Source organism: Acipenser ruthenus, chromosome 10 (genome assembly GCF_902713425.1).
Source record: "Acipenser ruthenus chromosome 10, fAciRut3.2 maternal haplotype, whole genome shotgun sequence".
Classification (NCBI taxonomy): domain Eukaryota; kingdom Metazoa; phylum Chordata; class Actinopteri; order Acipenseriformes; family Acipenseridae; genus Acipenser; species Acipenser ruthenus.
In genome coordinates this window covers 7,199,751-7,225,696 of record NC_081198.1, presented here as the reverse complement: position 1 = coordinate 7,225,696, position 25,946 = coordinate 7,199,751, and the positions used below count along the sequence as shown (strand labels likewise).

The following is a 25,946-nucleotide window of genomic DNA, read 5'->3' as shown; positions in this document are numbered from 1 at the left end:
AATACTTTTCAGGACACTATACATGTAGTGATCATGAACGACTATTTGTATGAAGTGAAAGAAGATAAAATGATCATTCATAACAGCCTGATTCTCTTGATACGTATCTTGATTAATGGATATACAATTACTGTAAAACAAGAACATTTTTCGAGCAAGAAATGTTTGCTAATTTCGCGTTTATTAAAAATCTGCAAATTAAATGTGCTGTGAAATATGTTATTCATGCTTGTGTCGTACATTAAAAGAAAAAGAAGCGCAAACATTTACTGCAGCAAAAATGGACCTTGAAGGCCATTAGCGAAATGAAGTTGCCGCAAAAAAATCCTGTTTTACAGTAATCGTTTCAGCTGTCTCTCACTCCCAAGTGGTCAGGGACTAAATAACAATTTCACCTTCAGTGTAGGGATGGCAAGGCTGAGTGGGTTCATGTCATACTGTTCAGAGCAATAGAGGATTCTCCATTAGGGTCAACCAGGAGTAGAGATCACTCTTAACTCCCTTATTTCTGTCTCACGTATAATAGAATAAAGATTATCTCTTTCCATGTTGGTAGGTATAATGTATTGCAGCTGGTGGGGACCGGGAACTGCAATCACCCCCAAATGACTTCCCTTATCTGTCAGTCTAAAACAGAATACTGCCCTTGGTGCCGTCTCTTTCTTTGCACCATCCTAACACTAATTAAATTCAGATTCTTTGAAATGTAAACCCTAACAACCCTCCTTTTACAAGATCAATTGTAATTGAATCATTTCACTTCAAAGAATGGATAGAAAATAAAAAGAAGAATTATCAACAACTAAGTTGCATGTGTGCCGTCCTGCCACTTTAGTAGAAACCATGATGACTTTTCACAGTGGTTTTCCCTTTCTCCTAACTGGGTGGTCTAACTGGTTACCTGACTGAGCGCCAAGGTTACACACAAAGCTGCTGCATGAACAGGCCAGCCAGAACCATCACAACCCAGTCCACACAACGATCTGGAAAACCATGTGAGGATAGGCATTTGTTGGGGTGCTCTTAAGCTGAAGTTTGGCATAATTCAATACAGGCAGATGTTAAAAGCATACACAATGTCTCATTACAACTGTGTTACATTTTATTGTACTAATGTACTATAATTACATTATTCATATGCACTATTCTCAGCACAGATAGCAGGAATGTGAAGTTACACAGTGCCTGCTAATGAGGCACATGCCCATTCCATGGCCGTTCATCCTGAGACTGAGGGTGGAGACCACCAAACTCATTACACATGACCCAAGCTGGTTTTGAAAGGTGTGCATAGACAGTGAATTAACCCGCTGTGCCACCTAGCTCCCTTCACACAATATATGTTCCACTTGCTCAACAGTGTAGTCAAAGCCCCTCCAGACATTTCCAGTAGGAGACAGGAATTCTAACAGGAAACTAGGCAGAGGACCAGGTTAAATAAGAGGGTTTTAAGTCTGGACACAAACTCGTGATTTGTCTCATAAAAAGATTACCAAAGTGTGGAGCAGATCAATAAGGGCTTTTTTTTTCAATTAGCAAATGTTAGCACTCCCCTCTGTCCTTAAAAGAGCCCAGACTACAACATGCATTTCAGTTTTGTGATGAATTACAAGCTTGTAGACGGCAGTGTGTTGATAGTGCTGGGGCTGTGTTTATCCTTGTTACAGCAGGTGCAGACTGAAGCCAAGTCTCCCGAGCACCTGGGCTGGACTTTAAATAAACTACTAAAACCCAGCTTCTCAAGAGAACACACAACCACAACAGATTATTCTGAAATGGTGTGTGCAAATCCCAGCACTCACATTTCATGTGTATACAAACGGTTTGTCTTTGACATTCACACCAATAAAAGCTTTCTCTTATCTCACCGATTCTGCACAGGTGATGAAACCTTGCTCTCAGCTGGAAATTTCAGCAACAGCTAGCTTGCTGGTGTTTATTATAGTTTATTACTGGTTAGAAGTTAATTTTATAAAACCCAGCGCATGTTTCAAGCTAGTGTATTCTTGTAACAGAATCATCTCAAGACAACTGTCTTTTGATGGAATAATTTAATCAGCTTTTCTTAAACAAATACAACCCTTTCTAAAGCATCTACAATGGAAATGCAGTGGTTCTGCACTAAAGGACACAGTTATACAAGTGCCCCTGGCCATTAGTACAGTTGTACTACAATAGTAACACCACAATAGTATTGACCAGTGCTCTCCATTGCATTTCCATAGTGTCATAACAGTATCCAGTACCACTGTGCAAGATCTGTTTCTTCAGGCATACACTGGTGATGGTTCTTAAACCGCATTCATAGAAACATGTACCTAATTTCTATCACCTAGGGGCTATTGTATACAAATGACAACTGAAAACAAAATGGTGGAAGTCTGGAACCAACTCCCCGGTAATGTTGTTGAAGCTGACACCCTGGGATCCTTCAAGAAGCTGCTTGATGAGATTCCGGGATCAATAAGCTACTAACAACCAAACGAGCAAGATGGGCTGAATGGCCTCCTCTCATTTGTAACGTTTCTTATGTTCTTATATTTTGCTATAAATACATGCATCCATCAGACTTTATACAGGCACATTAAAAATTGACAAGAGGCAAACTTCTTGTATTTAATTGAGACTGCGGATAATTACTACCTGTGTCTGGTACCACCAACTTGCCAGATTTGTATTGTAGCACTGAACAATTAGTGAAATTCACATCTGGTGACACTACTGTGAAGGCTTTTTTTTGTTTTCGAGCTTTTCTGTCTTCCATTAGAAAGTGACATCTCCAAAAGAAAAAAAAAATGCTGACAAAGAAATGAGGTAATTTTCTTCTGTGATGTGTTTATAAATTTAAAACACACACACACACACACACAATGAGGTGTTTGACTAAAAATGAGAAATTGAGAATTTAATCCCCCAATAGATTCAGTCCAATTAGTGTAAGGTTGTGTTGAGCAACAGTCTTTAAAAAAAAAATAATAATAACAATGTAAGTAATACTTTACAAAAGCATTTGCTTGGAATACAAAAGATATCCCTAGAGAATTTGCATAGTGGACAAAGAGGTATTACAATAATATGACACTATACTAACACCTAAAGCAAATGGTTTTGACTTACAGAAATTAAGAAGTTGTTACAGTATAAAGAAACTTAACAGGACAATCCATGCTTATTTAAATAAAACTGACAACATTCTCAAGTGGTCCCTTATATTTTCAACTGAAGCCCTGCAAATCAGAACATGATGCATTTGCATTGCTAAAATTAATGATGGCTTTGCACCTTTGTAACAGATGTGGCTTATTTTTACTTTTGGCAAGTGATATAGTGAACAGTGGGACCACATCCTGCGTTTTATGTACACAAAACTAGTTACATATAACCTACTTCGGGACCAACCACAGAGAAAATGCCCCTGAACGTCATTCATCAAAGTCTGTGGTTGTTCTTCAATGTCACACTGGGTCGATTCTTTACCATTACTCACACCTAGGTTTTGCCTTTTTTCCTTAGCTGGCACACGTCTACTTTTATACAAAGAAAGTTGACACAGCTGTCTCAAATACAAACTGAGGCATGCCATTTGATATCTTGAAAGTGACAACAAATAAACATATTTAAAGATGGTTGCTGCCAAGCAAAACAGTTTAAGTCCAAATGCATAATAATATTGGGAAAGAAAACAGAAATTAGAAATTGAACAATAGGTCAAGATGGCATTGTGTTCAGCACCAGCCGGGGAGTGCTGTAAAAAAAAAAGTTTTGCAACACTGTCTCTAGCAACTGAAACTAAATCTGGTACATCCATGTATAGTCTTGGAACGGAAAACTAGATTCCACTGCCATTTATCACAACACAATTCTGAGGACTAAAAAGACAGACTGAAAAAGATGTCTTGCTGCCAGATTTTAATTTTTGAAAAGCCGTTGCATCCCCTATCAAAGACAAATTCCGTAATGCCTTGCAAAAACAATTTTCAGATCCAGATTCAGTAATTCTGTTTAATTGTAAACTGTATTGGCATCTTACATTACATCTGCATTTTTCATAACACACCAAATTACATATATTATTATTATTATTACGGCTTTTAGAAGATTAAAATATGAATTCATTATCCCACCAATAAGCTCAACCAATTACAAATGTCAACTATTACTATAAAAATGATCATTTTTATTAAGAACTCACCAATCTCTGCTATTTAATAGCAAAGTCTGCAGTAAAACCCTCACTGTGGCAGCTACAAGTTTGCCTGTAAATGCCTTCTAGTGGCATGACTGGTGTTGGACGCTCTAGCTCAACCAAGCTTGTTCCCCACAACATCAAGTGAATGTTTTCTTTGGTCACAGTAGAGTCTGCAAACCTAATTGCTGTTTCCTATTACAGTGAAGGGCAACAAAGTTTGTCCTGTTTTTACCTCACAATGGACTGATTTCAACAGTTTTTTATTCCTGGGTGGTCAGTGGGGTTTTTAAAAACATTTCTTCAGGCCTGAATTCACCGTAGTCCCATCTGTATGGCACAGTAGTGTGGTGCATCACAAAGATGAGTTGTTTTTCAGAATCCAAAAAAAAAAAGTTACAGTTTACAGCCACTGCTCAGAACAAAGTGTGCAAACAGAAAACAATTAATCAACAATCTAGAGAACATTGCAAGCTCTTCTAATATATCATTCCCCTTTTCGTTTGATGTTGCCTCTTCCACATTACCACATTTCCCTATGGGACACCATTCTTTTATAAATGAATTTGCTTTTCACTACAGTATGCTTAATCATAAGATTATGATTTCTGACCACAAAGATGCTGTTAAGAATCCTGTATAAAGCAGAAGGAGTTATTTTTGCAGTTTCTAAGGACGGCCAGGCACAGCCTCACATTGCGCAGGCATGGTATGGAACAGCAGACACATGGCGTCCAATATTCTGTAGTAATCAAGCTACATAAAGCATGATCGAAGTATGGGGAAAACGCAGAAAATTGGCTTAAATCACACAGTAGACCTTCAGAAGAACAACAAGAAAGCCTTCAAGATTTTTCCAAGTAGTCAAAACAGAAAAAAACTAAATTTTAAAGCCTATATATAATGCACTACTGTTGAGCCTCCTAGTGGCGAATCAGTGGGTTTTATTCCAAATTGTTGACTCAGCAACTAAAAACAGGAGGGGTTCCTTTCTTAGAACAGCGAGCAGCTGATGCAATGCCATACAGCACAGTGAACTTTCACCCTCTCCAAAGGAACATGGTTTTTAGTCTGACTGGCCAGCCACCTCCATACATGTAACCATATATTTTTTTTAATCACTTTTTATAACCATTTACCTCATTAGTAATACCAGTATGAACAATGGGCCTTGAGATTTCCTCACTGCCAGAGCCTTTCTAAAATTGTTGGGGCTCGGGGGTGAGTGTGTAGCCTGGGGTGGGGTAAATGAAAATTATATTTTGAGAATGCACTTTTATTTCAAACAAACATATCATGAACAAAAGTATACACATTGTATAACCGCAGCTAAACATGGTATGGCCCCTGGCTCCAGCACCCTTTGTTGACTGCAGTATATAGTCTAATTCTTGGCTTAATCCTTTGTAATATTAATTATATCTTGTGGGACAGAAATTAAACCAAATAGAGTAGTGGTTAGGGCTCTGGACTCTAGACTGGAGGGTCGTGGGTTCAAACCCTGGTGGGGGACACTGTTGCTGTACCCTTGAGCAAAGTACTTTACCTAAATTGCTTCAATAAAAACCCAACTATATAAATGGGTAATTGTATGTAAAAATAATGTGATATCTTGTAACAATTGTAAGTCGCCCTGGATAAGAGCGTCTGCTAAGAAATTATATATATATATATATTTTTTTTTTTTAATGATACAATAGCAATACGATTCATAATATTAATAATAATAAATTACAAAATATTACAAAAATGTATGTTTCCATCTCTATTTAGAAATGTAAATTACATGCAATATTCCAGTCTGTGTCAGCTTCATGTTTTCTGACAGAATTTCCTGTGCAGTGGGCCAGGGTTCCTGACCTGTAGCCCATCTTCATGTGTTAAGCCATGGCTCAGATTTATCATTAAAAAAACATTAATAGGCTACAGGGACACACAGTTAGACGTGATAAATAGTTTGTACTTTCTCATGTATGCGTAGAGTGTATAGAACCTAACTAATGGGTGACAAACCATACTGCAGTGTTAAATTTAAAACACATTTTTGTTAGTTTAATAAGATTAGGTCTAATCAAGGAAATGAAATATCACTGGATGTCTGGTTTTTGACTGAAGGTAGTAAAAGGTGCCAAACACAACAATAACTAACCTTCTGAAATGCCTATGAAAACATCTTTTAGTCATACATGTATTAAATGCCTTGATTAGCATGGTCAACTTAAAATTACAAACCTTCATATTTCACAGCAGCGAAATCCTGGATTTATTAACCAAGAGAACCAGCTTTATGAGTCCTTGGCTGTAGACTGCCCCATCTACAGCAGCTGGAAAGTCTGTATAAATTGGATAGGATACCTTTTCCAGTTAAAAAAGAAGCTTATTGTTGAAATGGCAGAAAAAGCTGTGCTCCTAATTAAAAGTTGTTCAATAGTAGTACTGTACGCTTGTGAATTATTTGTTGGCTAGCGGGCTCCCGGAGTAATTGTTTAGGTACACTAACATGGGCTCTGCTGGTTCACCATTAACATAAATCTGTTTTTAGCTGTCAGTGACTGAACAGACTCAGAGTTTAAGTACTGTATTTATCCAAACCTGACACTTATTCATAAAGGCCGAAGATAAATGGGCACCCTAAGCGAACATCTAAGGGGCTGAAGAAAGAAATGTTATTCAGCAAAGAGGAAGCCTTGCTTTACTCTGTACCCCATACTACTGCAGGTCTGGACCTTACAATCTGCCCACCTAGTGGGTCATTGGCTTATGGAAATTTCACTGATGCCCCATTGGAAATAAAACACAGGTCATTACCTTAACTCATGGGTGGCCAAAGTTGGCCCTTCCTGTCCTGGTCTTTGTTCCAACCCTGTTCTAAATTGTGTAATTGAAGCAATTAAACCTTCGTCCAGACCCTGAAATAGTTCATGATCTAATTTTACCTGTTAAATCTGGAGTGAAACGGCCCTCCACAGACAACACCATCACAGCAGGTACACTGCGTGTGAAATATAGTGGACATGACACTTTTATTTTATATGCAGTAATTATAAAGTAGTTACTATGTAATTAAACGAATTGTTTATAATAATAATAATAATAATAATAATAATACATTGTTGTAAATACATGTTTTAAATAATGGAACTAAAGTACAAATACAGAAGCTAAATGTACTTTTATTTTGAAGTGTATCCAAGTTTTTTTTTTTTTTCATATTGGAAAAGCAACTGAGCTCAACAGTTAATTACAAAAATGTATATTTATATATGGAAGTTGAATACTCCAGAGTGAGCTACTCAGAGCAAACTCACTGTGTCATTATCAAACACATGGCTCCATGTGCAGTGCTGATCGCAGGCCTGGGGCTGTGCCATCCTGTTGCACATGTCACTCGCTAGCTCTGAACAGTCACAGATTTGCAATGTTTCCCTTTTTTGCATATTGCCAAAAATGATGAAGTAAAACATTTATAAGCAAAATTAAAATATGTACCAATGCCCTTATGAATAATACATCTGAGAAACGATTCTGGAGCGAACAGCGCTCCCCGTTAATGCTTTTGAGACATGCCAGCGACTGTCTCTCTGCTAATATAATAGGATATTCGTTTAGTAATTGGTTTCCCTTTGTTGAAGTTGTGAAACTGATCTCTTCAAGAGCTTGTGTCTAGTCCAATACAATCCTGGTTGGGTACAGTTATGACACAATACAGTATGTATTACAAAGCTGACATTAACCACATTACCTTTAATATAGTATTAGAACTGCATTATAAACAAGGTGGGAAATAAATTTTAAAAAATAACATAATGGAACATATACAAAAAGTATTATTAATGAATTACCTGACTTGTATTTGATTACAAATAATGAAAAACACAGCAGATTTTATGAAGGCAAAATTGAGACTACAAAACCTTGACTTAAGGTAAGCTGTATTCAAACCCAGGTCTCCAGATGTGATAAGATAGTCATTAATTGTCTGTACCACCAAACCCCCACCCCCAATTACAGCATTTCATATTTACCAAGGATTAATCACTTACTGGTAGGGAGTGAACTTGAGTAGTGACTTATTATTATTCCAGTATTAGTATTACTACACATTCATTCCTAATGACAAAAACACATTCTGAAGTAGGAAGGATTTTTTTTTTTTTTTTTACTCTGCAGTATTATAACAAAGAACATAAACAGTATATTTGATGCATTATGAAGAAAAAAAATAACACTTTAAATTTGGATTACATTTGTGTAAAGAATGATTGGATCTTTTCTAAAGTCTGACAACATCTTGGCCCAGCTGATTCAGCAGTTATACCCAATACATTTCCAGGACTTTAGTTTTCAGCCAAATGCATTAGTCTTCTGACAATTGTTACACATTTCCTGCTGACAGCTTAATTATTTTTACATATGTACTTCTCACATGTGCATTTCTGTAGCACGCGTCTCCTGCACGAGGATGCATCAAGTTGTTTACTCTGTATATTATTGTTTATTTAAACAAAGCTTTTATTAGCATTTATCTACATGACTTCCCAAATTTCCTCCAACACATATTTGTAGCTAAACTACAAATTCAGCTTTTTAGTGTTCTTGCCAGCAAGCTTTTAGTAGTAAAACTGAATTTCAAAAAAACAAGTATCTTGCTGCAATCTAGCCACTGCTTACTGAAATACCAATGGCTTTTAGTAGGATATGTGAAAGACAAGGTTAGGGGTGCCAACTGGTTATTCATAAATGCTTTGGTGACTAGGAACAGCTTTATCAAAGAGGGTTTCAAATGTCAGCCTAATTAATGTCCACTATCTGTCACAGTCATTTCAATATTCTACAAGATCTTATAATAATCAGAGTCAGTGGCGGCTCGTCATAAGAAGCTATGGAGGCTAAGTCTACGTTTAATTTTCTAAAAGTAAAAAAAAAGCTTAACATACGTCATGCTTTTCAAGGTCTACTGTGTTGTTATTGGCCAACATGTAGCCTCAAAATGGGCGGGACCTTCAACCTGCAATCACCCTCGGTTTGTCAAGTGATACTGTATTTGTATTGGCTACAAGATGCAGGCTAGCCTCTACCACTCATAATTAGACTTAATCTTGACTCTGTTGACAGGCAGGTTATGGGTCACGTATGGCTACTCCCTTAAGTTTTGATTTCTAAACACAGTACGTTGTAGATTTTTTAAATTCATACGCCATTTTCCTCACTTTCAAATTGAGGAAAAAATAAGAATAAAAAATAAGATTAAAGGTCGTCCGAAGCCTTCTTTAACAGGGAGGACAAAAACAAAATGACCTTTTTAATTGATCATGGTACGAAAAAAACGAAATGGTTGACCGAGCATTCGCAGTTTGGTTTTTCAAACCGGCTCTTCATCTTTCAAATATTTTTTCTACAAATGACATCACTCAGGATTCATCAATCAAATAAGTCCACAGTGTTTTGGTTATATACAGTTGCTTGCCTTATGTGCTGCGTATACTATATTACTGTACTACATTTCTTATTAAATTAGGACGTATCTTTTGAAACATGCAACGTTTTATTGCATATAATAAAAAGTACGTATAAGCAATAAAAGCAGGTTTTGGTGTTTAGCCTCCCCAGTTATTAAAGTCAATATGAAATTAACATAGAAGACTGGTGCATGAAGAGCAGAACAATCTCTTGCAGGTCTCAACAAGCTACTGATCTGATGATAAAGCACTGTAAACTTTGCAATACTGTCTGCATTAGGATCCGAAACATTGCTTTACAGTTTCTTCTTTACCTTACTAGATGGGGGAAGTAAACTTGCCATCAGTATGTTAAAGCAAGAAGATTGTGTGTGTGTGTGTGTGTTAACAGTACATTTACTGCTACTATCCATTAGACGCATGTTGCCACTCTTTCCTATGCTTTACATCTGTACATACATGTAATATGCAACAATACACTTTATCCCTAGAAACAGCAGGATATGTTTATTAAATGATAATTACTCAACATATAAACTGTACAGAAATTCTTTCAGATTGCTACTGCACTTTAAGTAAATCACAGGCACACACTTTCCTTTCATAAACATTAACTGTAAAAAGAATAGGTTGGCACAGCCTGCTACATACAGCAAATGAATGGTACAGTAGTGCTGCAGTGCAAATGTATGGAGTTACGAAGTTAGTTACAGCACAAACATCTTGAGTGTTTATGATGTCGTCCAGACCCCTCCACTGAGTTCATGTATCATGTTTACTTAGCAAGACTTGCACAAGGCTAAGTTTTGTTTCCAATAGGGGTTAAGGTGGGGGTATGATAAGATACAACATTAAACCAGTTAATGCAATTATAGAGGAAAAACAAATCCAAACCTTCACTTGGCAAAATAGAAAAATATATATTTTTTGACAAGAATAATCAATGCTGGCATGTAAAATTGTTCCACATACAAAAATAAAAGGGAGTTATTCTTCAAAGTCTTTGATGCTTGTATTTCACTGGTAAATTATTCTGAAATGTGCTAGTGGGTACTGCAGAAGTGGCAGAAAAAGGGAATATGCTGAATGAGTTTGGTGACAGAGTGAATTAAGACTGATGGCTTCAATATGATTTATGGGGTGTTCATGTTTTATTTGAAGTGAGATGCAGCATCCATGAGCATAGCAGTGTGCTGCTCGAGGACGAACACCAAACATACGTATCATTTGAACATAATTCAAAGTCGCAGATATGATGTAAAAATAAATATTAAATTACCTATTTTAAAGAAAATGTGTTTGAAATAGTATAGTTACTCCCAGTAGCTTAAAATATTACCCTGCCAAAAACCTGAGAGTATATTCTGAAATTTCAGGCTTGGGGTCAGTGAGTAAATCCCAGGGGGTCCCTGAAAAATTCAACATATTTTACTCAAGTCAGATGTATCGTGTCGTGATACATATCGGGTCCTTAGTGGATCGTTTGAATCTTACTTCTAAAGCAACAAGTATACAGTCCTCCTCTGTCAAATCTTCAGCTACTCAGATAGGGGCTTTGCTTTGGAACACTGCAGTTCAAGACATGTGAATTGTTTATAGACAGGGTGGCAGCAGCAAATTTAAGGGTATAGAGCAGCTGTACAATAAGTTGTGACCAGGGGAGACTGGAGGGAGCCGTGTTTGCACCTATAACTAGCCAAATCCTAAACTTGACCTCAGCACTACAGTACTGGCAAAGACACTTTATACTTACTGTGCAATCCTGTATGTCCCCTTAATTAAACCTTAGAGAGATAGAGATAGAGATATTTTGTGGTCTGGATCATATATACTAGAGAGACTCTGGTCCTTTAATCAAATACAGTTCAGAATGCTTCTTTCTGTCTTCACTTGTGAGGATTCAGGAATCGCAAAAACTCAAAGCAAATCAAGGAGATCAAATACAGCTCTTTTATGTGTCAAGTAATTCCACATTGAAATAACCACAGACTGTCACTGTAATAAAAACTATCTGAAGTGACTGCTTGACTAATCCCAGAACTTTTAAGTTAAACAGAAACATTGCGGGATATTGTGAATTCTTGAAGCACGAAGAACAAAACGCAAAGCAATGTTTTGAAGACATTATAAACATAATCAAATCAGGGCAGAGGGCTCTGCAGTATTCACAAAATTTCAGCTTTAACCTTTTGACTGCCACTGTTGCTGCCTAATGAAATAAACTTTTTAAATCACTACCCTTATGATCCTGATCACAGTTTGGTGGTTTCACTTTCTTTTTTTTTATGTTCAAAGTTCTTCTGCTGACAACCTAATTCAGCACAGCCCCTTTAAATAAACTCAGCTACTCCATTTATTGTATTTAAAACCACTAAAAGAAAATAAATCACACTTCTTATTTGGATGCAGCAGTGTTTGACTGGTTCAGGTAAAGCCAGATATTTTTGGTATCCACACATTAGTTTTAAGTAATTCAGACAGTCATGGAGGTTAATTGTTTGCATTGATAGGGATAGATTCATATCAATGTCAATCACTGTCTTCTGTAAAGTTAAAGGCACTCTCAAATTTCAAGAAACTTTAAACAAGGTAGTCGGGTCATATTTATACCTCGGTTTCAATTAACTTAAGAGTTAACATTATTTGTCTTCAGCTTCATACTTCATTACTTATCAAAGTCCTTACTGACTTCCTTCATCATGTTGCAAATCATGTACTCAAAAAAAAAAAAAAAAAAAAAAAAGTATGTCTCAAAAGGTTTGTTTCTGTTTGTGTTTTTAAGCCTTTGGACCAGTTTTAAAACTTATGGACAGTGATGAATATGAAAATGTATTTAATGCCATAGACAAATTTAATGGGATTATTTGGGACAGTATTTGATTTACTAAACTGTATCCAACGAGAGATCATTTATACTAGAACTTTATAGAACGTAATAACAATAATCTAAATATAAATTAAAGGTTTGTATATAAAAAAATAGAAAAGACAAGGGGGTTGTAAATCTTCCAGATGTAAAGTTCTGTATACTTTTATCATATGCAAATATTATCCATCTAATTGACCGCAGGATACTGCAGCTTTAAACAATAGGCTGGCAATTTAAACTGTCTGAGATGACAAATCCACAAAATTGCCTTAAACTGACTGCTAGGATATTAAAGCCTCAGAACTATTACTGCACTGTTTTTGTTGGATATCTTTTTTAATATTAATGTAGACAAAAGAAAAATTTAATAAAACTAAAACAACACTTGAATTAGGTATGAAACATAACAGGATATTGCAGAAAGATTATGTAGTTTCCTTTAAACTACTTGCACTGCCTTGAGCAACTACTGTAGAATGCTTTCAGCGGGCAGTTAATTAGAGAAGAATATAACCCCCTCCCCCAAAAAATGGAGCGAGATTTTGTTAAATTACAAGCAGCACTGGAAGAGAACACAGGTAAGACCTGTCACAGCCGAAACCTTCATTATTCTAGGCTTGATAATTATTTGTTTTCGTCAAGGCACTGCATGTAACAAATTCAAACCAGCTGTGATATTGGGGGTGTTATACTTGGACATGAGGAAGCTTACCTCATGATTGTACAGTGGAAACTGCTGTTGGAAAGATAATAAAAGGGATTAACTAGCTTTTTGTAGAGCATTTGGTTTTAAATCAAAATGTCTCATCTGTTTCCTGTGCACAAATATTTTAAATTCCGAAATGCCTTTGTCTATTACAGTACATGCATACAGTCACCCACACACTTACCATCCTGGTCATGAACAGTCAAATTCTGCCAACATGCACAGCCTGTGTATTATTACCAGAAACTTTGCTAATACACATCAGACATGCTCAGGTGTGCCTCTCCATTCAACGGAGTTACAGCATGAGCACGAGAAAGTTTGGTTCCAACTTCGTTTTCGCTTACCTGTCTACCAAACCTGACTGAAACAAAGTACAACGTACAGTATTCCGAGGTCAAATGTGGGATTAAAGCCCCTGAGTGTTTCTGTCACTCAACATATACTGTACATGACATTTCAAGTACTAGCTATATCAAGTTCTAGCCAGAAAATCTGGTTTTATGTAACACATGTTGCAATGTATCTTGGTATTTATCCAGTAACTCTACAACATGTAGCATGATTGTTGCTAGGCAAGCATCTGGTTAGCATCTTTAATCCACACAGCAGGACTCTGTTGTGTCACTGTCTCATCATTCTGTGCTGTGACATCTGTGTCTGAATTCCCCTATCTACAACTGAAAGAATTACTATAGCTATTGCTGTCATTTCCTTCGAGGTACAAACCTTTATGACAGGAATGCCACACATATAAAACCAGTGAAAGCTTGGTAACACACAGCCTTAAAGATGTGAGGCTTCAGGTCGGTTAAAATTTTTTCATATACACCAGGAGCAAGTAACAAACTTCTTGGTTGTCTTTCTTAACCAAGATATTATTTGCAAGAGATTAGATTAATTTTTAATAAATAAATAAAAATAGCAAATTATCTTTACTTACTACTTTGCATGTGTGTTGCTAGTAACAGTTGATTAGTTTGTGGGTTGAAATGAATTGTTATCAAGCAAAATTCTTGAATGAATGTTCCATCAACAGAAATGGTACTGCACCAGCCTCTAACTAATACAGTATTCAGACCTGTTGGTTTGAATAAAAAGCCACTGCTCTTGATTCCCTTTGGACAGCAGAACATTTCAATCTCTGATTTTTAAGGGGTCAAGTCTATTCATCTTTGGTTATGTCAAGCAGATGTTTTTTTTTTTTGGTTTTTTTTGTACTGAGCTGGATTTTAAGATCTAAATCAGGTCTCGTACAAAATAAGGTCAGACCAAATAAATATCTGGTTTCCCCTGACACAAGCTAAGGAAGAATCAGTTTGCTGTCTTCTTACCCTTAAAGCTACAGAAACGCACTCCTCTAATAATCTAAAGAATGGAGGATCTAAAAACCTCTCTCTGTATAAATTCCACCGGGGTCCCCCCACAAGGGGTGATTTATTGTATTGACTCGTTTATTAACTGCTGAAATGACATCAGACAGAGATTTACACATTTCAGGGCAGCATTCTTATGATCTGACGCTGCTTGGATCATTAGCTTAGACCCCCGTCGTCATCTTGAACTACAGGTGGTGATCCATTTGCATTTAACTTGCCAATGCTTATCGGGGATCTTAAAACAGAAATTACACTTTAGTCAAAAAGGGTTTCTGAGGATTAGAAAATGTGGTCTTGGGACCCAGATGCATAACTTCTTTAGATCAGAATACCCTCTGCATGCAGAAGCAACCCCAGCCAAGCATTGCAGACGAAGTTATTTAACACAATATAGCGCAATGGTTACTTTGTGTCCTTTACCAGGTTGATGCAACACAACTGTGCACTTACTAAACCACATCTCGAATGACAAAAACAGTTCTATTTTATATCTGGATGAAAACTGAAGCACTCACCTTTACCTCTTTGGTCCTGTATAAGTACCTTTCAGGCAACATTTGATATTGAATAATTACTATTAAGATGCGTATTAAGAGTGGTATTTCAAAGGGACTGGTGAGGAGTTCTGAAAATGGACCACTCCTGATAGTGGAGACACTCTGAAGGCATTAGGAAGAGAGTAAAGGGGATTGTGTCTATATATATCTACAGTATGCATGCATCAAAAAGAATTATAAAAAACACCTTGACACAGTGCGGTTGGATTTGTCTCCTTGTTACCCGAGAACTGCAGTTTGGAAAAGAACCGGCAAGACTTACCATGCACTTGTTGGGCTTTTCTCCAGAGTGAACCCTCATGTGGATCAGCAGTTTGTAGCGAGCATTGAAAGGCTTGTATCGGCGGACGCACCCAGCCCAGAAGCAGGTGAAATCCTCCCCTTTGCGCTGGTCGATGTGCATCTTCTCAATGTGCCTCACAAGCTCATCCTGCTGCTCGTAGGCAGCGCTGCAGTCGATCCACCTGCACACCTGCTTGTCGGGACTGCCCCCACTGAGGGTGCTGTCCTCCCTCTCAGGCTGGGACAGAGGCTTGGACTCCGCGGCAGGGGGCTGGCCCTGCAGGTGAAACACGGCGCTCTGGCTCTGGTTGATGTACTGGTGCAAATGATAAGGTGGGGGCAGGCTGTGGTGATGACGATGATGGTGGTGGAGGTGATGATGGTGATGATGATGATGATGATGGAAAAGCTCTTCGCTCTGCGTGAACTCGTCCAGCGGCTCTTGTTTCAAAAAGCCGGCTTTCTGACAGCCCTCCAACACCCCGTGGTGCACCATATTGTTCATGTGGAAGCCGAGACCTTCTGGTTGTTCCAGCTGCTGCTGCTGTGGGGTGTGCTGCTGCTGCTGCTGCTGCTGCTGGTTAAGGTGCATCTGCAGCTGCTGATCACAGTCACTGCGCTCCAGCTCCTGAGAGCCTATGGAGGATGAGGAGGAGAAGGAGACGAGGCAGGCTCCAGGGGACGGCAGGCTGCAGCTTTCCTCTGTCTGGGAACACAGCTGAGAGGGGCTCTGGGGCTTGCAGCTTCCCGAGAGGTGACCAGCGGCCGCTCTCGTGTGAGAGGAAATGCCAGGAGAATTAGTCCGCAGCCCGTTGACGCAAGCTGCTACCAGGGACATCTGGGAAGAGCAGATGATAGCTGTGATATCGATTCCCTCAGACGGGGCGGCTGCCGGGGCCACGGAGATGCATCGCCTCTTCAGGTTGCCTGAATGCAGCAGCCTCGCTGAATGACGGGAGCTGCCAGCTGACAATAAGCCCTGGGAGGAGCCTGGTTCATTATTAAACGAGTACGATGAAAGCGAGTTTGTGAAGCTATTGTTGGCCAGTTCTATTTCGGGATGCAGCAGGCTAGCTGTCCCCCCTCGCATCTCGGTCCCCCCTCCTCCAGAAGCTATCTCCTGGCTCACAGGGACCCCAGATAGAGCTCTGTAGCTGCTAGGGCTCTCCTGCTTAATGTGCGGGTGGAGGCGTCCTGCTCCATTCAAACTGGTTCTACTGGAGGTGTTGGTGGTGCTAGTTGGCACTAATGTGTCTTGAAAGTCAGAGGATCTGTAAGGTGGATAAAAGCAAACAAGAGAACATTCGTACTGGTTGTCTCCTGTTGACAGATAAAATGCAGAGCTGGCTCAGGGCTGCCAATCTGTCTCCGCTACTTTGAGACCGGTATAACAGTTAAACACTGTGTTCCCAGACTGTGCCAGTCAACCTGATCAGCTTGTATTCAGTAATGTTATGCTAAAAAAAAATTCAAATCAGCAGGCAATGAAAAGAAAAATCTGAAAACGGTGGACACTTAAACTCCACCTACTACTAGCATTATATATGGAAACATAGTGGCTTTGTGCTTGCATGCAAACCAACCAATAATATTGATACATTTTTAGATAAAATGAATTGTGTTTGAAGGTCATTGAACAGGTGTGTTCTTATTACACTTAGACTGAAAGGTAGAGTGTGGATAAAAACTTATCTTAAGTGTGCCTTTAATGTAGAAACTGTCTAATAAAACTTTCAAGAACAAACCGTGCCCTATTGATGTGGGAAACATCAGTCATCATTATTTTTTTACAATTCTGTGAGTTTTGGTGGTAATTTGGATGAAAAAAGCCACTGTTTTGTGAAGCTTTTTAGTCATCTTGAAAATAAAAGAAACTTGTTTATAAAATGATAGCAATATATTTTTTGTCAAACAGATTAGGAACACAAGCAGGTAAAACCCAGTTATATATTATTCAATTAAATCAGCACAGTCATCTGGTGTGTTGGCATAATAGCGGCCTCTGAACTTTTACCATTTACAATGCTCTGTATTATTGTGGGAATCTTCCTCGAATGAATAGGACGGAGTTCATATTTCCTGATGTGTTACTCTGATCTTTTCTATAATGACTTCTGTCAGTTCCCTCATTATAGATTTTGTGGAACGCTCCAGAGAGATCTAAGCAAAAGGGTTTTTTTTTTCTGTTGTTAATAAAAGGAATACTTTTGTCTGGATTCTAATAAATTGTCTTTGTGACATGACGTAAATTGTCAATGCATAATGACGTTCTAATAAATATGTGATTATTGCACTCACCAGTTTGTACATGAAAGAAGTTCAATGCTGAATGTTCAAGTGAATAAGGTTACTGCTCTCTTTAACATATATTAGAAGTTTGGCTGAACTCAAAGCTTACACCAATAAGAAGGAGGATCTAATACTGAATATGTCCAAAGCACTTCAGAATCTAGTACTGCTATCACACAGATCAATGGGTGGATGGGTGAGAGGGCTGTTCCAAGCCTGCATTTCATCAACACTGATAAACTTGTTTGTGTAATTTTACCTGACTGATGCTCCCAAGTTTTAAACATGTTGTGCCAAAAAGCAAATGTACAGATGAGCTAATTTGGAGAAAATGTAACAATAATGGCTGACCACTGTAGGAATACAAAGATCGTATCTGACTTATTATGCAATCATACAAAAATGTTGATCTCTACATAGATAGAGTTCTCCAATTACAAAACATTGGCATCTGATGGCTGCCAAGTACAAGGTTTCATTTACTACTTGCAATGCTGATCACAATTTTTATGAACTTTGACCATAAAGCGAGTCACTACATTAGCAGGGACCTATCAGAAAACAAGATATGCATATAGTGTACATTTTTAATTACAAAGAACTTTATACAACATGTACGGCCAAAAAAGAAGGGTCTAAAATCGACATAGCCTTTCAGTACACTGTACGACTCTTTCCATTCGGATCCTACTGCTAGAAACACAGTGATCTGTGATGGCACAGAAGCCGACAGCCGCAGTGACAGGAGGAGTACCTTGTATCTGGGTGTGGGATGGCAGTGAGCCTCAGGCTTTGCAGCGTTCTTTCACACAGGGACGCAGTGTGATCGCTGGTGGAGTGGCTTCCTGAATGGAGAACGAGGTTCTGTCTGCACCTTGTTAAAGATCCATCGCTCATCACCAGGTTCAGGGACTCCTTTTTCCCGGACAGGGAGCAGTAAAGGCTGCAGCCATTATTTGCTGCAACACAAAATGACATTAATGTAATACACTGTTTAACCTGCAGTGTGGCACTTGGTCTCGATATATATAAAGGGTTACAGAACACCCCGGAGTGCTTACAAGAAATGCAATTCTTGTATCCTGTGTTGTCCATATCACAGCAATATCATTTTAAACATAATCCAGATTGCTTTGGTAATTTTATTCAAACATCACGTGCCATACAACTGGGGAATACGTTTTTCAACTTTTACTCGAGTGCGTTCGCCAGGAGAAAGAGAATCTCTCTTGTAAGCATCACAGTGTATCCTGTAGGGGTGTAACTATGCACTAATCTCATAGTACGATACATATCGCGATATGCAGGTCGTGATACGATATGCATCACAATACATTCGATGGTTCCGATTGGCTACTTGAATGATACATAAGAAGATCTAATGGTTATTTAATGATTGACCATTTTGTAAAGACGCAAATTAAATGAGATAGGGAGAGTATGTAGCCATACCAACTATAAAACACACTTATTCTTCAGAACCATTTGCGGATCTACAACGAGCTACTGTATGTTGTGCTTTTGGTCTTGTATCAAGACACAAACGATACACACCTCTATTACAGGGGTCGGCACTAATAATATATATTGGACGTATTCACTGCTATGGACACTGATAACTTGTGTACAGACAAGTTGCCAACCCTTGTCTATTACGATGCATCATGTAAAGAAAGTGTCACGATTCAGATACACCCCCTAGTATCCAGATACGCTATTCCTTTCAATCAGGAGCACCAGGATTTGTGCAGGGGGAAGCATGAACTGAATACACTGGGATGCTCATAAGGGGTTCATATTAGGGATGAATTAGATGATTATAAGTCTTGTCAGTAATTCTAGTGATTATTCTGATAATTAACACAATATCTCTCAATGGTAAATGTATAATCTTTTCCAAGACATTTATCTACCCACAATGCACCAACAACATTACAAACTTTTTGTCCCATCGAAATACTAATAAGGATTTTAGGATGGGAAAGCAAATAATTTATTAAAATATTCAGTGTTGACTGAAAAGTTCTTGATTAATTGAATTATCTGAATACATTGTTGCTACACTACTGCAGTTAATATACTGCAAACACAGTTGCAATTTCCAAAGGGCAGCATTTGTAATTGGGAAATGGTTAAAATAACTTTAATAAAGCAGTTGCAGTAAAAAAAAAAAAAGAAAACACACACACTACCAACTATTTCACTCGCTAGCTCACAGCTGTGAACACTGTACAGGCCTGGAGAGGAGAATGTTTCAGACATCTGCTGTTCTAAAGGACCACTGTATAATACACCATGTCAATTAGACTGGTTTATCACTTTCTTTCTTTCTTTCCACTCTACATAATTTGCTCTTCTCAAAAACGTGTGTCATTACAACAAAATACTGTAGTTTAATGGATTTCTTAAAGTAACATCAATGATAGAATGGTTGGTCAGAAAACCTGCAATACCTCTTAAATGGAAAATTATACCTTTGCCGTACTTGAGGTCAAATATACCATACGGTAAGTTTCAGCTGACTAACTCAATTAAATTTAATTCAATTGGTTTTAATGATGTTATTGATAATGGCATCACACTGATGGCATCATATAAATACAAAAACATTTCCTACCCAATGCAGAATTTAAACTTGAGCTTACTGCATGTTACATTCTGAATGGCTGATGTCAAATTGTTCAATGCTGGTCCTTTTCATGCTCTCTCAGCCAAACATGGGTATGTTGCAAACAGACCACAGAGAGATCCAGTACCCAATTGAATGCTTCTTCTATTGTTTAACCAATTAAGTAAACAGAAGACAACCTCTGTTTTCAAATAACTCAATGGTTTGGCTGTTTTACCCTTTAACCAGCAGACATGTTTAAAGGGGGACAATGAAATGAAGGAGGGTGGTAGAACATGGACAGACGTCTACCTCAAAACAGCAGACTGTCAATCATTTAAAAAAAAAAAAAAAAAGGCTAGGAGTCACCGTTCATTAAATACATTAAACCCCTAACAATCTTACAAAATGTCATTATTTTATAGAATATACAATCATGATCCAATTTAAAGCAACTACTGGTGATGGAACTTATGTGCATGGGTACAGGATTAGAAACATATTCTATGGGCCACAATACGGATCCTTCAGACATATGAAATGACAGAATATCTTGATCCACTCTGTTGATACCACACTACACTTTTTATGCATTTCAAAAAACACTTCAAGTGGGTTTACCGAGGCACAACAGGTACTTTCTTCGATTATATTATTTGCGATTTCTTCACTGGTGAAAATAGACATTTGTTACATTTATAGCTACGGATTTGGTTTTCAAGTCTACATGTAAAACTTATAAAATGAATGCATTGTAAGCTGCAGTGACCATGGGTGTAAAGTTGACAACCCAGAATGACCCCTGACAAACTCCAGAGCCAAAGGAGAAAACTTCTGAAGAGATCTAATCAGACCAGGGAAAACAGCGCTGGTGTGCAGTGCTGTGTGGTCTACAAACTATAGAGAAAAATAAACAAGGAGGTCCCCATTGAATCATGTAACCCATACCAGCCAAGCTGAAGCTATTACCCTTGGAGGGTCCTGCTTAAAAAGGGTAATCCCACAAATAAAAAAGAAATGGCTGAGGAAACTGCATTGGTGAAAAATGTATTTTTCGTTTTCAGTTATTTAATTGCTTAGATTAGCTCGTTGAGAATTCGGTCTTGCTTCCAAAGAGGCAGTTGTCCCCATTCTAGACTGATGGAATCAGTTACTCTTCAAATCGACATTGACTTCTATGACAGGAGGCGAACAGGATCTCAATAATACAATAGTTTACTGTGGTATAGAATGGCAACAACACTCAAAAATGCCATCTAAAACCTAGTCTAAGCATAGTGAAGCACAGTGCAGGATGGTAAACTATACTGTTGCTTCATACACATTTTACAGATAGGGAGAGGAGGTGGCATAATCTTATTAGATTATTAGCTTTATTGCAAGTTAGATTTCGGAATAAAATCATCATGCCCTCATCCCTTATTTATGAAGCCCTCAGAGGATAAACCAGGAGGTTTTTTGAAATTGCCTAATCATGTTAGCTTTTTTTTTTTTCAGCACAGTTCTTATGATCCTTTTAAAGTATTCTGAGTTACTAAAATAGACATTCCTCTCTGCCTCATTAACTTTTACAGTGTCTTCCTCCCAGGCATTTATTGCATCTCTTCCAGCTTTGAGACAAATGTCCAGGCTAAGTTAAAGACCAAACAGATTGTAATCACCTCAGTGGCTTGAGGGCAGTAAAGAGAAGCCTTTTCCCTTATGGTTCTCATAACCAAATTGAATTCTGACATTACAATCGTAATGCAATACCAAACTAGAAATACATTGTTAACAAAAACAGAGCCTCCCTGTGGGCAAGAGGTAAAGGAAAGGCATCGTTGATGAAAGAACATGGATATGTGAAATCAGATCATTAATATAACTGGTGGTCAAAACAATGCAGTGGTGCAACACTTACTTATATAAGATTATCAGTCTTTTTCTCAGGTCTCCAGATTAATAACCTATTTTTGCAAAAAGATATGCAATCAAATACAAAACTTGAATATTTCCTAGAGGCTCCCAATGGGCAAGAGCTTAGTAAATCTGCCCCAAAGTCTACTGATTATTAAGCAACACAATTGTAAAAGTAGTTTGTGGCTGTCCACATGCAAACTAGAGAATAGTTCTAAACCAAAGAAAACTAACACATGCATGCATGCATACAAAGTGTTGCTTGAATAACTACACTGCTAGTGTTGTATGTATCTATTCTTCCATGCTGTACCCAGGTATGCGTTCAAAATAATGACTAGCTTCTCATGTAAAGCCCTGTTTTTAAGGAAACAAAGCTATCTTCACATACTTTGCTTTGTACACTCACCTGACTCCCACAGGAATTCATGCTGTTAATACTGACTGTTCTTCAATACAGAGTATACAGTGACTGTCCTGCTAAAGAATCCATACACACCATTGTAAAGCACCAAAGTGTAAGGTAACCAAGTAATGGTATCTGTTTATTCAAGCTATTATCCTCCTGAAACACACACATGTACACATACCGTTGAAAGCAGATCTGCTGATGCACACACATCTATATCTAATCAGATAGAAAGCACAAGCTTTTGTATAATCCCATATCAACAGTCAGCTACAGGTTAACAGCAGTGAAAGTAGATTAAACTGGGTTAAATAACAACAAACGCTTTTCGTGCCAATGGAATAGTACAATATGTAATGGCAACAATAAATACAAATGGACATCGACATACATTTTAGAATATTAGATTACTTTAAAATTGCCTGTCGTTCTGCATGGTGTTCTCTTTCCTAGACCTGTCGGCAGTGCTGACTGAATTAAAGGCTAAATGCCGATTAAAAAAAAAAAAATACAAACTCGAGTTTTCAAAGAGTTAAGCATAGAATGGATTTAAATTATTATTATTATTTTAATAAAAACTGTTGAAAAAACGGGTTTCGCCCAGTCATATTTTTCAAGTTCTGGGTCAATCTAGATTCGTCCGACTGGATGCGGGCGAGTGCTGAAAAAAAGTGGTAACTTCCAGATTCACCCAGAAGCCCTTGGTGAAACTAGATTGGCCCGGACAAAACTAGACTCGCCAGACCACTGGGTTTTGCAATTCACCACACCACGCACACACTAAAACAAAGAGGGACAGGTTGTATGTGATGCATCTCACAACACAAGACACCAAGCAATGGCTACTCAGCTTGAAATAGATTATATTTAACAGAGCAGACAAAGACTTTTTTTAAAGAAATAAAAAATCTGAATTGAATTCTTTCCATATTTTGCTTTTTGCCAAAATAACCCCTGGCATTAGATGTATATGCCTACACATGAAGAATTCACAATAGCACTGACAGGACCATAAATAGATGTCAGAATAATAAATATAATAAGGGAGGAATGACTGTTCTATCAATATGTATCTCATCCGTTTACAACAAACAGCCCTAAAGTCCTGGCAAGCAATTTAGGAGAGAAACAAGCTGGAGCATTGACTTGCTGTGTTACCTACTAAGCCCAGCAGAACTTCCCTTTTATTGAGGCTGGATGAATACAGCGCTGGAACAGAAACTGTAATGACCCTTATCAACTTGTAGGAAACAAACACACTGCAAACTAGAAAGACCGCAGACATTTAAGAGGCTATTGAGCAAAGGCACTTACTTCAAATGTAGATACAAGAGATTTGTAGGTCACCGATCAAAAAACATTGCCAGTGGATCGTAATGATGCATCTGTACTTTGGGTCTGAAGTCCACTGTTTGTTATGAGACACGTCTAATGCCACCAGTTTCATACAAGGTAATGTAGTCCAGGGCTTGTAACCAGAAGGTCACCGGTTCAAATCCCACCAATTACTGACTCACTGTGTGACCCTGAGCAAGTCACTTAACCTCATTATGCTCCACCCTGCGGATGAGATGTTAAATTAATGTCCTATTTTAAGTGACTCTGCATATAATGCCTAGTTCAAAGCCTACCTCTGTAAAGGGCTTTGTGATGGTGGTCCACTATGAAAGGCGCTATATAAAAATAAATATATTATTATTATATTATTTTTACAAGTCTTGTGATGCTGTATACAGTATGCAATGAAATCACATGCAACTTGGTTTCGAACTGTACAATTGCATGCCAAAAATATGTACAGTATGAAAGGAAGAAAACGACAAAAGATTTGTTCATATCTATCATTCAAAATGCAAACGTTTGTGTAACACACTAAATTTGTCCAAATCCAACTGGACTCCTTTTCCAGCAATGTATACACAAAGTTATTTCACTGTTTTTTCGTTCTATAAACTTTTTCCACAAAGTTTGGACAACCTGGAGCACACAGATATCCTTGTGACAGTTCTGTACTATGCAGTTGTGATGGGAACAGCCTTGCAGTGATTAGGAACGGTCTAATACAGTAATACAATAGTAACAATTTGTGCAGTGTATGTAATGCTGAAGATACAAGAAGTGTGGTAAATTGGTTGTCTGTCTGCGGATGAAAAGGTAAATTCAACCAGGTAAAAAAATATTAGCGATCAGGACCACTTTCTCTTATGATTCTCTGACTAGGTGTTAACAAACTAATACCCCCTCTTGACACAAGGCTTCCATTCCCCTGCCTAGCCCTGTGTGAAAGAAGACAGGACAACATGATCATCCTCAACACATCAGTGTAATAATCAGGGCAATAAGAATGTTGTAATGGAAGTTTCCATGGTGATTTTGTCTCAGTGTTCCATCTGTATACTTGTGTATAAATTGGACCTCCTTTTGGATGCTCTCATCTAATTTTTCCCAGATTTTCTCTTCAGGAAGAGGGATGAGGCTGCCAACACCTAAAGCACTTTTCCAGCCACTTATTTAGCCAGCTAATCTTCAGAAAGCTAGTAATACTAGTGAATAGCCCTGCTGAGAAATGCCATTCTGAGACTGTAGATGGGACAGCAGAAGAGATGTCTATCTCCAAGTAAGTATCTAGTATCTCCTAAACCCCAAATCTCAAATCTCTTATTTCAACCTTATCTTGAGTAAATGATACATGATGTCTGGGACAACATATTCTACTGTATGTACAACCTGTTGCATATAACATTTAAAGCTGTGCTTTATTCGCTGCATCTTTGGAAAAAAATATATGATCACAGCAAAACACATGCACCCACAAAACTGAACAATTGCTAGTCCTACTGTATGCAAGTCCAAACTGCAGGCCCTGGTAGAAATCAGGTAGAAAATGTTTTGCATAATGGACTTAAATCATAGAACCCCTCCTCTCGTTTCATTTACAAGCATTATGAAGTTTTTAGCTTGAACCCTGCAGAGTTCATGTGAAAGAAAATAACTTCTTAGGAGTTTGAATGTAAATGCCAGCAAGTCTGCCTTTCCCACCACCAACCCTGTTGCATCTAGACGGAGATTAAAACAAAAGCAAAATCCTAATCATGTAGCGTAACAAAAAATCTATGTCCCACAATGTCCATCAACACAGAAGTTTTGACCTTCTGGAGTTTTACAATAAATAATCTAGCAAAACCTTAAACTCTTTTCTGAGGCACAGAATAGTGTTTTTTCAAGAGCCCTGGCCCTCTTCAATAAATCTTCCACCTTAAATATCCTTCCCTTCACGGAGGGACAAAACGGCTTCATGCATCTGAT

At 38.0% G+C, this 25,946-nt stretch overlaps 1 protein-coding gene across 1 annotated transcript in view; it reads right to left on the bottom strand.

Moving 5' to 3' along the window:
* Window positions 1–25,946, bottom strand: part of LOC117411204 (zinc finger protein GLIS3-like) — an 87,443-nt gene that overhangs the window by 32,182 nt on the left and 29,315 nt on the right. The window contains exons 3-4 of the mRNA XM_059031631.1: window positions 18,482–18,686; window positions 15,419–16,709 (exon numbers count right to left, since the gene is read on the bottom strand). Of these exons, the coding sequence (XP_058887614.1) occupies window positions 15,419–16,709; window positions 18,482–18,686 (1,496 nt within the window). The remainder of the gene's footprint in view (window positions 1–15,418; window positions 16,710–18,481; window positions 18,687–25,946) is intronic.